The sequence below is a fragment of the Ranitomeya variabilis genome, chromosome 2 (genome assembly GCF_051348905.1).
Source record: "Ranitomeya variabilis isolate aRanVar5 chromosome 2, aRanVar5.hap1, whole genome shotgun sequence".
Taxonomy (NCBI): Eukaryota; Metazoa; Chordata; class Amphibia; order Anura; family Dendrobatidae; genus Ranitomeya; species Ranitomeya variabilis.
In genome coordinates this window covers 838,813,583-838,828,124 of record NC_135233.1, presented here as the reverse complement: position 1 = coordinate 838,828,124, position 14,542 = coordinate 838,813,583, and the positions used below count along the sequence as shown (strand labels likewise).

The 14,542-nt window shown below is 44.2% G+C and overlaps 1 protein-coding gene across 2 annotated transcripts in view; it reads right to left on the bottom strand.

Moving 5' to 3' along the window:
- The window catches only part of CLCN2 (chloride voltage-gated channel 2), a 197,229-nt gene extending 187,122 nt beyond the window's left edge, over positions 1-10,107 (bottom strand). For both annotated transcript variants that reach the window (XM_077290099.1, XM_077290100.1), the window contains exon 1: positions 9,937-10,107. In XM_077290099.1, coding sequence (XP_077146214.1) covers positions 9,937-9,987 — 51 coding nt within the window. In that variant the 5' untranslated portion in view covers positions 9,988-10,107. The remainder of the gene's footprint in view (positions 1-9,936) is intronic.
- Between the last annotated feature and the right edge of the window lie 4,435 nt (positions 10,108-14,542).

Here is a 14,542-nt window from a genome sequence, read left to right as displayed (position 1 = left end):
TCATTTCTTCTCCAGCGCGCACAGGCTTTAGCTGCAGCAGCCGGCTTCTGCCTCCTGTCACACGCAGCGCACTCCAGCTTCCAGCAGCCAGGCTATCACGGGTACCCTTGCATTAAGGTAATTAATATTCACCTCTCTCCACTCCTATAGGCGTGGAGAGAGGTGAATATTTATTACCTTAATGAGCGGGGACACGTGATCGCTTGGTGGCAAATGCTGCTGGCACAGGAACAAGATGCTGCGAGGGCGCGCAGGGAAGGTAAGTAGGATTTTTTTTTATGTTTTTCTCATGGGGGCCATACGTACAAGGATGGGGATGAGGAACCATGGATACAAGGATGGGAATAAGGAGCCATGCATACAAGGATGGGGATAAGGAGCCATGCATACAAGGATGGGAATAAGGAGCCATACAGACAAGGATGGGGATAAGGAGCCATGCAGACATCGATGGGAATAAGGAGCCATGCAGACAAGGATGGGGGTAAGGAGCCATGCATACAAGGATGGGAATAAGGAGCCATACAGACAAGGATGAGAATAAGGCCATGTAGACAAGGATGGAAATAAGGAGCTATACAGACAAGGATGGGGATAAGGAGCCATGCAGACATCGATGGGAATAAGGAGCCATGCAGACAAGGATGGGGGTAAGGAGCCATGCATACAAGGATGGGAATAAGGAGCCATACAGACAAGGATGAGAATAAGGCCATGTAGACAACCATGGGAATAAGGAGCCATGCAGACAGGGATGGGGATAAGGAGCCATGCATACAAGGACAGGGATGGGGAGCCATGTATACCAGGATAGGGATGAGGGGACAATGCATACCTAGCTTATACTCGAGTCAATAAGTTTTCCCAGTTTTTGGGGGCAAAATTAGGTGCCTCGGCTTAAATGGCTTAAGTTTGAACATTAAGAGCAAAGAAACAGAAGATCAGGCTATAAGGCGCTTCCACTCAGATGCATAGCGGATCCAGAGGTATGGATGGATGGAAATTTTTAATAAAAAAAAAACAACTAGCAAATGATTAGATGACTTATGACAAATTAAAAAAAAAATAATGATAAAACAAACACAGCACATTTCAGCTGTCTAGCCTTCATCAGGTACCAGCTTGAAAAATGTAAACATTTTTTAATTCTTTTGTGAAATTTTCAATATTTTCATAAATAAATGCAAATCATATCGACCAAAATGTATCACTAATATGAAGTAAAACATGTAATGAAAAAAAGCAAATCTCAGAATCAGCGGGATCCATTGAAGCATTCCAGAGTTATTACCTCATAAAGTGACATTGGTCAGAATTGAAAAAAATGGCCAGGTCATTAAGGTGAAAACAGGCTGGTGTGTGAAAGGGTTAAAGGAATTCTACAATCAGATTTTTGCTAATCCATCTAAAATAAGCATGATATACGGAAAGAGACCCCGATTCCAACGATGTGTCACTTACTTGACTGGCAGATGCAGTTTCGATTAAAAATTGTTTTATCTGCTGCAGATCTACCAGTTCTCTGAATTCTGAGCTCTTTATTATCCTGCCCACTCCACTGATTGTCAGCTTTCTATGTACATTGTTTATAGGCACAAAGCTGCCAATCAGTAGTGGTGACATGGTTGGACTATCTGGTAGCAGGTCAAGTAGTTCTCTAGTGATAGTCTCCTGATGATAAAACCATGATTTTATAAAAACTACACTAAGCAGCCCAGTGAGTGATAGATTGCAGTAATCAGGGTCTCTGTCCCTGCATCATGCTGCTCTTGGATTTGGTAGCAAAAACCTGATGACAGATTCTTTCCCTTTAAGTGTGTTTTACCTATATTAAACCCAGTGTTGGTGGGAAGACATCACACACCGAGGTATACTCAGTTCTGTAGGCAGTATCATGCAGACTGAATGCTGAACTATGAAAGTGTATTACCAGCTGGAACAAAGTCTTATGAACTAGTGAATTATTAGCTGAGAAGACATGGCTAATTGTGCAAGCAAATAATCAACAGCAATTATGATGAATGTGTTCTTTTTACATGCAGCTTTACTAACAGTGCGCTCCAGGAAAACACACACTTCCGCACATGCAGAACGCCAAGTGCTTTCTGTATTGTCAGTTACTTCAGTGCTGTAGATCTCAATGTGTCACCCACATAGCAGAACATAGAAATGCTCACCCACTGACTGCTGATGAGGCGGCTACAACGCAGGCCTTTGTATTCAGTCAGTCCACCACCACAATGTAAATGATGACTTCAGGACAGGTGACAAAGGCTCCAAGACAAGATTCAGTGCCTTGCGACTAACAGCTAGAAAGAACTCCACTATAGTACACCAACATGAGCGCTATAAGATGATATAAAAAATAAAGGATCATCTTTGTAAGTCTTATTGATCAGGGGGGGTCCAATTTCTGGGACACACTCTGAAGGTACAGAGAGAATGACTCTATTCAATAGATTGGACCTATCTGCCATTACTAGCACAGCATGGTGGCTGGGAATGCAAATGTATGGGGGAATACTATGAGCAGCGCTGTGACACCTTCATTCTCAGGATAGGTTGGGGTCAGGGGTCAGATTATTTTATGACAGCATATCCCAGAGATAAACTAACACTTCATTATATCAGAATACTCCATTCATTGAAAGTCAATCACTGGCTAAGTATTCAGTATGTGAAATGGAGTATCAATGTCATTTACCTTTACTAAACTTGTTTCTGCAGTACTGAAAATATATTTTGTTGTGTATGAGAGAAATCACTGTGCGCACCCTGAAACCGATGTGTGCAGCACCCCGTCTACAATATCAAGATATTATGACTGACTAGATGGTGGCCCGATTCTAACGCATCGGGTATTCTAGAATATGCATGTCCACGTAGTATATTGCCCAGCCACGTAGTATATTGCCCAGTCACGTAGTATATTGCCCAGTCACGTAGTATATTGCCCAGTGACGTAGTATATTGCCCAGCCACGTAGTATATTGCCCTGCCACGTAGTATATAGCCCAGTCACGTAGTATATTGCCCAGTTACGTAGTATATTGCCCAGTCACGTAGTATATTGCCCAGCCACGTAGTATATTGCCCAGCCACGTAGTATATTGCCCAGTCACGTGGTATATTGCCCTGCCACGTAGTATATTGCCCAGTCACGTAGTATATTCCCCAGTTACGTAGTATATTGCCCAGTCACGTAGTATATTGCCCAGCCACGTAGTATATTGCCCAGTCACGTAGTATATTGCCCAGTCACGTAGTATATTGCCCAGTCACGTAGTATATTGCCCAGCCACGTAGTATATTGCCCAGTCACGTGGTATATTGCCCTGCCACGTAGTATATTGCCCAGTCACGTAGTATATTCCCCAGTTACGTAGTATAATGCCCAGCCACGTAGTATATTGCACAGCGACGGAGTATACAGCACAGAGCCACGTAGTATACAGACTTAAAATAAAAAATAAACATATACTCACCTTCCGAAGGCCCCTTGAAGTCCTGGCCCTGTGTGCGTTGCACGCGGCAGCTTCCGGTCCCAGGGTTGGTATGAGCGCAGGACCTGTGATGACGTCGCGGTCACATGACCGTGACGTCATGGCAGGTCCTTGTCGCATACCATCCTTAGCACCGGAACCTGCCGCTTGCATGGAGCGGTCACTGGAGCGTCACGAGGAGCGAGAAAGGCAGCGGAAGGTGAGTATATAATGATTTTTTTATTTTTTTCATTATTTTTAACATTAGATCTTTTTACTATTGATGTTGCATAGGCAGCATCAATAGTAAAAATTTGGTCACGCAGGGTTAATAGCAGCGTCAATGGAGTGCGTTACACCGCGGCATATTGCGGTCCGTTAGTGCTGCCATTAACCCTGTGTGAGAGCTGACTGGAGGGGATAACAGAGCGGACACTGACTGCGGGGAGGAAGGAGCGGCCATTTTGGCGCTGGACTGTGCCCGTCGCTGATTGGTTGTGGCAAAACAGCCATGACCAATCAGCGAGTTGTATTTCTGTGACAGACAGAGGCCGCGACCAATGAATATCCGAGACAGACAGACAGACAGACGGAAGTACCCCTTAGACAATAATATAGTAGATATCCATGTGCGTAAACAACAAAAACAAAACAGGGTGTGTAGAAAACACTACTTAGCTAAGCCTCTAACTGTACCACTGTAAGTCCACAAAGCCCCCCAAAAGACAGCAGAAAGACCGAATCCAGACAACCGTGAAGTACACTTGACAAAGAAGATTTAGGCCGAAATGCTGCTGCTACTTCACCTGTACAGAGGGATAAAGTATTTTCTATTTTTTTCTGGTTTGTTAGTGAGAGCTATCATTGAATTACGTGGATTTGACATTTTGGCTGAGTGACAGTTTTTTCGACTGTTGCGCCCATTTCTCCAAGAGTGCTGTGAACAACTCTTGTATTTTATTCCATCAAATATGATCCGTGTACGAACCATAAAGTATAATCTGGCCATGTGTCTCTTGATCTAAACACAACAGCCTCATATATGCCTATAAAACGGTTGAGTTTGGGTGAGGAGACCCACGGCCAGTCCATACATCATAGTACTATCACGGATGTCTGAATTTGGCCTACTTTCTACAGTAAAATGACCCACTGAGATCACAAATAGTTGTACAGTATATGGGCATAAACAGTAGTAACTAGGTGTCAAAAGTTGCCAAACACATAGGAGGGAAATGGTCTAGCTACAATACTTATGCTCAACATACAATGATAGACCTAGTCCTCAATAGTGATTGTGTGTTGCTCTTTTTGGGTCCAACTGCTGTAATCCCCAGATAATAAAATCCCTGCATCAATGTCACCAGCAGTGCTGATTTCGGATGGAGAGCCCACTTTGCACGGTGCATGCTCAGAGCAGTAGCACAGACCACATGCAACAAGTAATACAAATCCTGCGTACGTGACGTCACGCCTTCGCAAATTCCATCTCACCTTATGAATAACAAATGACGGACGCTTCGGACACTTGATGGACCATATTACTGTTAACGAGGGTACATTCAGCTGCCTGTAATTTCGCAGCCCAGGATAGAGTCACACCTTATACAGCATGTGCCTGTGGCCTGACCAGTGTCAGAGGGCTACAGTATTTGTTTACATGCAGGTACTACAAAGATGAGGAATATGTACAGAAACCCCAATCCAAAAATAACCTGCGTCTAATTATCTCAGGACGTACACATTTTACCCTGCCTATGGGCAAATAACATCTCCAAGGTTTAGCTTTAGAACAGATGTCCCTTTAATAGTTGTCGCCACTTCTTAAATGGGTAAAATTGTAATGTGCTTGTAAACACAAGCAACTCTGCAATTTACCTATTATTAAAATCCTCTCTGCTCTCAAGCACAGCAGGATGTCTAATTTTATAGTTTACTGCTCATTGCCTGGGTTATAAGGCACCTCTGCAGTCTGTCTATCAGGCTCCTAGCCAAGGAGCGTGCATTTGCAAGTTCTTTGCTTCAGAGCTTGTAAGCCCTGCTCTGATCCTAGCCAGACTGCTGGATCCAGACGGCTTCAGTGACACTGCTCTCCTCCAATGCTGAGGAGGCTAGGGTGCCTCGGCTTACATCATAGGACTTAGGCCGGGGTCACACATGCGAGAAATACGGCCGAGTCTCGCATGTTAATACCCGGCATTGCGGCCGTCGCTCAGGAGCGGAGTATTTGGTCAGTATCTTGCGTCAGTGTTTACATGCCAAAAGAGTGGAAGATACAGAGAAAAGCTATTATTGAAAGATTAACACCCGTTCAGTGATCAGAGACACTCATGGTTTTGGCATACAAATACTGATGAAATACTGATACAAAATACTGATGTTTAAAAGCCTAAGGCCGGTTTCACACGTCAGTGGCTCCGATACGTGTAGTGACAGTTTTCTCACGTACCGGAGACACTGACACACGTAGACAAATTAAAATCAATGTGTCTCTGCAGATATCAGTGATTTTTCCCGGACCGTGTGTCCGTTTGCAAAACGCGGAGACATGTCAGTGTTCGTGGGAGCGCACGGATCACACGGACCCATTAAAGTCAATGGGTCCGTGTAAACACGTACCGCACACGGATCCGTCCGTGTGACATCCGTGTGCTGTTCGTGTGCTGACCGTGTGCGTTTTTCCTGTCATAGGGTTAAAATTGTAAAAATTGTTGCAATACACGGACATGGACACACGGACAGCACACGGACCTTAAAAACGTACTCACGGACATCATACGGATCCCACACGGATGGCCTACGTGAGCACACGGACACGGATAACTCCGGTACCGTTTTCTCCGGTACCGTAATTATCTGGACATGTGAGACTGGCCTAACAGAGCACATTTATTTGATAAAAGCCTAACATAATTTCATAAAGCCTATTATAGCTCATTTATTTGATAAAACAAATCCTAACATGTGAATAAAGTCTTAGGGTATGTGTCCACAGTCAGTAAACGCTGCTTGTTTGACGCTGCGCAGAGCTGCAGCGTCAAACACGCAGCGTCCAGATGTTCCAGCATAGTGGAGGGGATTTTAGGAAATCCCGTGTCCACTATGCGTGGAAACACGCATCCGACTTCCCTGCGACTCCGGACATGCTGCGCGTCTTTTCAGATCGCAGCATGTCCGTGTTCCTTGCAGCGACGCTGCATCGCCGCAAGTAATATCACAGGGCGCTATGCGAGGGTGCGATGATCCCGGATGTGTACAGTTAACACATCCGGCATCATCACGTCCCAGAAAGGGGGCGGGGCTTAGCGCCGAGCGGCTTCGCCGCTCCGGCGATACCGCCGGCCATCCTGACCGTGGACACGTACCCTTACAGAGCGTATTCAGCAGATTAGCCATGTCCGTGGTCCAGACTGTCAATCTTCATGGAGTACCCTGCCCCTTGGCAAGCAAAAAGCTGTGAAGTTGGGAGCAGCGCACTCCTAAAGGAAGTAAATTAAACAATCCCTTTTGAAGAATTGTCCCCTCACCCCCTCAAAAAAATTTTTTGTAAAAGGCCTTATTCAAAAGGAGCGTATTTCCCATTCATACCACTTTTGTATATGGAACCATAAGGGTCTGTGCACACGTTGTGGATTTGGCCCTGCGGATCTGCAGCACTTTTCCATGCGGTGAACAGTACCATGTAAACCTATGGAAAACAAAATCCGCAATGCACATGCTGCGGAAAATTCCGAGGGGAAATGCTGCAGTTTATTTTCCGCAGCATGTCAATTCTGTGTGCGGATTCCGCAGCGTTTTACACCTGCTCCTCCATAGGAACCGCAGGTGTAAAAACGCAGGTGAAATTCGCACAAAATCTGCATAAAATCCGCAGTAAACCCTGCGTTTTACCTGTGGATTCTGAAGAATCCGTGCGGAAAAATCTGCAATGGAATCCGCAATGTGTGCACATACCCTTAGAAATACGTAAATGGCCATATTTTTATGTCCCTATTTTATATGTGGTTTGTGACTTAGGTATAAAGCATGCTGTAGGCAATTATGGCTATCAGTCCAATATGCTGCATATTCAAACATGGAAAAACTTTAAATTTGATGGCCAATCCTTGGCCATAGTTCAAACAACAGGGAATAACTTGAACTCAAAATACAGTAATTTGTGGCCAATAAAAAATTACACTTTTTTTGCCAATTGGTCCATAAATTACACTTTAAGGTCAGGTTCACACGTTCAGTATTTTACATCAGTATTTATAAGCCAAAACCAGGACAGGAACGATCAGAGGAAAAATATAATAGAAACACGTCACCACTTCTGTATTTATCACCCACTCCTGGTTTTGGCTTACAGATACTGAGGTAAGACACTGATCAAGTACTGAACGTGTGAATGTGGCCTTAGAGATTTTCCATGACTATGGTGTTGATCGTTAATCCTTTGGAAAGAGCATCAATATCTGATCTCTGGAGGTCAGACTCCTGTCACTGATCAACTAACGACTGATGGGGACCTGGCTGTGTCTGGTACTGCAGATTTGTGGTTCAATATTTGTTAATTGGGTCATTTTTATTTTACCCCCAATAAGTGGCAGTGTTGTTTCTGGGACTGGTGGCAGATTCCTGAAAATGTTAAATATTAGCGATTTTGTAGCATCCAGAAAAACAAGCCATGTAAAAATTAATGGAGAAACTGGCTTCAACCCTTAGGTGCTTCTTGATGCCCATTTATTTATGCAGTAGTGGAGTTAGGTGTTATGCCAGCATCTTCCACATACACCACGGACTGGGTGGCAGCATCATATGAATGGGTCTCAGCACCAGCTAATTGGCATCTGAGCTCTGCTGCTATTTTTTGTGGCCATTGAGGCTGACAGACTGGCAACACAATGATGTGTCACGTGACAGCAACTATTGGCCAATAAATGAAAAAAGACAAAGTCCTAAATCTGGTGAAAAACTTCAAAGCTTCTTTTATTCTGCCATAGTTGCAGCGTTTCTATCAGCCACAGGTCTTTTTCAAACATGCTTGAAAAAGACCTATGGCTGGTCAAAACATCGCAACTATGGCAGAATAAAAGATGCTTTGAAGTTTTTCAGCTGCTTTTGGACTCTTTTTTTCATTTATTAATGTTTTTTCCACGTGGACTTCTTGGGACTTTCTTGACGGTGCGTCTAATTCTGGGCTAAGTTGCCTTATACAAGACTCCACATTTGGAGTGCTGCGAGCAATCTTTTATTTATAAGCAACCATCGGACAAGTCACAGGACCAAAAATGATTATGCAACTTTCTGCGACTTGCAGTCACAAGACTATTTTAGAACTGCAATTATGTTATTAAAAAACCCACCAACTCGCAGAGAAGTCACATGCAAATTGCAGTAGTGTTTGACTTGCATTGAAGTCTATGACAAGTGAGTCACATGGGACTTGAAACCAGGGAGAAAAAAATCCAACGCATTTATAAATATTTGTGACTGGTGGGAGGGAAGTCACAAAGTGACACCATAGGAAATCATTAGAGGTAATGCTATATAGCAATGTTCCTGTGCACCCTATAATTACACCTCTAGACATCATTCATTCACTGAAAATAGACCCTAGCATATATGATGAGGAGGATAGTCCTGGCCAGGGACCGCCTAAAGACATCACCGATGCACAACAGTCTCCTAGAGGTGAATGGAGCGGCGATCACGCGTGTAGTATAGCTGCATTCACACAACTATGGACCCCCATTCTTGCAAATAACAAGGGTGAAGCGGTGTACCTTAACGATTAGACATTTATCAATAAACCTGTGGATTGATGATAAATGTATTTAGTGGGAAATCCCTGTAATGCAGGTGTCAGCATGTGCACAATATGAAGGGTGTACTCATTTTATACTCGTGTTGTGTTGATTCGTGTTATCATCGGATATACGTACTATGTGTACAGTGTTGGTAGGCTGTGCAGGACAAAGTCCTACTACTATAAGGACACCTCCGCCTGATGGGAAGGGTCACAGGCCATCCTGCACTGCCATGTCACTAGGACCTGGGCTACACCTGCACAGTGGGGGGTCATTAGACAAGAAGTGGCTCTTGATCTGATGTGAAACTACAACTCCCACCATGCCCAAGCATGCCTTTGGTTTGACAGCTCAAGTTTCCTGTGTAACCTGCCACCTGTGTCTCTGCCTGCACTAAATGCAAGGCATGCTGGGAGTTGTAGTTTTAAGAACAGCTGGAGAGCCAGAGGTTGCAGATGACTGAAGATCGGTGAAGTTGAGCTGTCAGTCTGTGAGGAGACTGCAGTATGGAGGCAGCAGGGCTGCGACGGTACATGATCATCTGTATCTTCTCTGAAAAGGAAGGCTTAAGGGGAGAACTGCAGGGAGGTGACAGTGACATGACAGACGATGCCTGCGGGCTCCATACAGTGCAGTGCTGGAATGTGCTCTAAGCCACTCACCAGTGTCTGCTCATATTTCAGAGCCCTCGGCTCCATCCCGTTCCCGGGCATGGCTGCAGCTCTCCCCTCCCGGCTCAGTCGTGCTCGCCTGTGGCCGCCGGCTCTGGCTCTGGCTCGTTCTCATTCAGGACAAGTCTCTGTGTCCCACGTCTCTCTGCTGCTCCCTCCCCAGGTCTTCTCGTCAGCCCCAGTTCCCGCCTTATCTCCGCCTCTGTGTACTCTCATGTCTGAGCCCTGCACACTGGTACTCACTGGCCTGAGGGCTCACTCCTGTCAGACACATTCACCTAGTAATGGCCTCACACCTCAGCTTCTCAGGCTGCCAGACTGCAGTCATAACACTTCATCCAATAATGGCCATGCTGGTTTGGGTCTTAAAGCTGCAGCTTCACCAGATACAGTGGTCCTATGAAACCTGAGGGACCCCCACCGAGCAAGAGAATATATGGGAAATGGCGTTGGTTTAGTTCTGTGTCCCAATGTGTCACGTTCGCTAATGAATGAGTTGGGGGGGGGGGGGGGGGGGTGACAGAAGCAGACCCCCTATATCTAACTGCTTAGGTGCTGTGGTGGTTAGGGAGTGTGGCATTTAGGGGTTAAACAGCAGAAATGACTTTTATCTCCAAACCAGGCCATAGCTGGCGCCCATGGAAACATTACAGCGAGCTCCTGGTAAACTGAAGCCGCTCCGTGATATTGCCCCCGACTACTGCTGTACGTGTATGGATTGGGCCGAGTTCACACCACCATACTAAACTGGCCAGTCATGTCCGCAAACTGTAGATGTTACAAGCTCCATGTGCTTGGCCACATAGCAGCCGACTGTAGGATCTGCTTGTTGTTACATGCACTAAGATGGTCTGTAAAAACCGACGAGACTAGTGCATGCTGTGGACCATTGGTTGTTCCCGTGAATCAATGAAAGTGCACAGGTAAATGGTTATTATGGGATCAGTGTGCTGTCTACTGAGCACACGGACAGTGCACTGACTGAAAATACGGCCATCTGAACCAGGCCTCAAACTCATAGGCCACATTTATCAATGTATTTGCACCCCAGCAGGTAAATAATCCAATACAAAACAGGAAATGGATTCAAAGTGAAGTGCTCCCACTGAAAGTGTGAATTCCACCATTACCCGTTTGACAAAGTTCAGAAGTAGCTGTGTTTTGTCAATAGCAAAAATTTGAGTGGGATTTTCAAGACTAATGGTCCATAATCCTGATTTCAGAAGCAGTCCCGAATTGATAAAATTACCTGCAGACCAACAGTCAATGAAAGTCAATTATGGCAATATCTGGTTCTTGAAGGACATAACCGTATTATGCAGTACTTTATCTAAGGAGAAAAAAGGTACCGGAAGTCTGGGTGACCCCCTCAATTATTACCTAGATTTTGGTGCTTTCCCAATGGCTTTCTTTCTTAAGAGCAAGTTGGACAGTTCTTTAAAAAATGTCCTGCAAGACCATAGTATAGACAGAGTCCAAGGTCTTGCCTACATTTTTTTTCACAGCACGAAAACTGACAACTCCCACCTCTATTGGCTTCACCTCTGGTAAATGGACATGCTCCTGGGGAATATACTAGGCACCCTGCTGTCCATCACTAGTGATGAGAGAATAAACTCGTTACTCGAGATTTCCCGAGCACGCTTGGGTGTCCGACGAGTATTTGTAAGTGCTCGGTGATTCAGTTTTCATCGCCGAAGCTGAATAATTTACAGCTACTAGCCAGCATAAGTACATGTGGGGGTTGCCTGGTTGCTAGGGAATCCCCACATGTAATCAAGCTGGCTAAGAGATGTAAATCATTCAGCTGTTGCAAGAAAAACTAAATCTCCGAGCACTTACAAATACTCGGAAGACACACGAGCATGCTCGGGAAATCTCGAGTAACGAGTATATTCACTCATCACTATCCATCACGCATCTCACAAATTCTGTGGGCCACTACGGCCTCTGCCAAAGAACAAGGGGGAAAGGGGGATCATGAGGAGCCAGAGCGTCCTTAAGAGATTTGAACAGTCCTTTATGGAATTGACACCCGAGGGCCGCATCGTTTTTGTGTATGTTTTTATTCCCCCAGGCGTGTTTTTTTTTGTTTTCTCCCTTGGTTATGGATCCGGTTGCAGGGCTGGCAGAGCAGCTATGATGTCTATCTCTGGAGGTGACTGACCTCCACCATGAGGTTCTGCAGAAGCAACAGCGGCTCCAGTTCGCTATTGTTGAGGTCTTTTCAGGTAGGCCGGTCCAGCTGGAACCCAAAGTTGCTCTTCCTGACAGGTTTTCCAGAGGTAGAGATACGTTTTTTGTTTTCAAGGAAGGTTGCAAACAGTATTTTAAACTTCGTCCTCACTCTTCCGGAAATGAGGAGCAACGAGTTGGTATTGTGATCTCTTTCCTTCCCCTGACGAAGGAAACTGTTCCGAAGCGCGCGTCGGGTTGCATGGCGATCCAGGACCTGTTAACCCCTAAAGGTACATTGCTTCTATTTGTGCCCTTTACATTTTGTAATCACCTCACTCATTTTTAATGTACACTGGGAGCTGATCCCTGCAATTGGCTCTCCATGTTCCATGGTTTTCACTTGGTAATGCTTGCACCATGGATTCACTAGGTAATTATTATGCACCTTGTGAGGTCCTCTAACATTTTTTGTTTATAAATTTTGCATTTTTAAATACGGTTTTGACACTATTTTATTGTCACTAGCACTTGTTCATTTATTTTTTACTGGGCTCCTCTATGTACTGTATTATAGTTTGGGGGTTACGAACTCAATCTGGTCCTGTATGTGCACATTGATTTTTTTAATATGTAATTTTATATATTTTATGTAATCTTTGCTTGTCACCAATTTATAATTAAAAATATATTTTTCACCTGTTTCTCTGTTTGAACTTCACTGTTTGGTCCAGTAGTTCTGGGTTGGTTGCTATACTCATTAATTAAGTGGTCTCCACTTTTCTTTTCACTGAGCACCATATTGGCTTAAATATTACTGTAGAGAGAGATATATATGAAATATATATATATACATAATTGTATATATATATATATATATAAATATATATATATATATATATATATATATATATATACACTCACCGGCCACTTTATTAGGTACACCTGTCCAACTTCTTGTTAACACTTAATTTCTAATCAGCCAATCACATGGCGGCAACTCAGTGCATTTAGGCATGTAGACATGGTCAAGACAATCTCCTGCAGTTCAAACCGAGCATCAGTATGGGGAAGAAAGGTGATTTGAGTGCCTTTGAACGTGGCATGGTTGTTGGTGCCAGAAGGGCTGGTCTGAGTATTTCAGAAACTGCTGATCTACTGGGATTTTCACGCACAACCATCTCTAGGGTTTACAGAGAATGGTCCGAAAAAGAAAAAAAATCCAGTGAGCAGCAGTTCTGTGGGCGGAAATGCCTTGTTGATGCCAGAGGTCAGAGGAGAATGGGCAGACTGGTTCGAGCTGATAGAAAGGCAACAGTGACTCAAATCGCCACCCGTTACAACCAAGGTAGGCCTAAGAGCATCTCTGAACGCACAGTGCGTCGAACTTTGAGGCAGATGGGCTACAGCAGCAGAAGACCACACCGGGTACCACTCCTTTCAGCTAAGAACAGGAAACTGAGGCTACAATTTGTACAAGCTCATCGAAATTGGACAGTAGAAGATTGGAAAAACGTTGCTTGGTCTGATGATTCTCGATTTCTGCTGCGACATTCGGATGGTAGGGTCAGAATTTGGCGTAAACAACATGAAAGCATGGATCCATCCTGCCTTGTATGGAACATCTTTGGGATGTGCAGCCGACAAATCTGCGGCAACTGTGTGATGCCATCATGTCAATATGGACCAAAATCTCTGAGGAATGCTTCCAGCACCTTGTTGAATCTATGCCACGAAGAATTGAGGCAGTTCTGAAGGCAAAAGGGGGTCCAACCCGTTACTAGCATGGTGTACCTAATAAAGTGGCCGGTGAGTGTATATATATATATATATATATATATATAGGTACTAGTTGATGTTACTGTATATAGTTTACCATTATCCAATATGTATACTTTTTGGTGCTTGTGTTACATAGTTACATAGTTACATAGTTATTGAGGTTGAAGGAAGACTTTAAGTCCATCTAGTTCAACCCATAGCCTAACCTAACATGCCCTAACATGTTGATCCAGAGGAAGGCAAAAAAAACCCATGTGGCAAAGAGTAACTCCACCATGGGGAAAAAAATTCCTTCCCGACTCCACATACGGCAATCAGACTAGTTCCCTGGATCAACGCCTTATCAAGGAATCTAGTGTATATACCCTGTAATATTATACTTTTCCAGAAAGGTATCCAGTCCCCTCTTAAATTTAATTAATGAATCACTCATTACAACATCATACGGCAGAGAGTTCCATAGTCTCACTGCTCTTACAGTAAAGAATCCGCGTCTGTTATTATGCTTAAACCTTCTTTCCTCCAGACGTAGAGGATGCCCCCTTGTCCCTGTCTCAGGTCTATGATTAAAAAGATCATCAGAAAGGTCTTTGTACTGTCCCCTCATATATTTATACATTAAAATAAGATCACCCCTTAG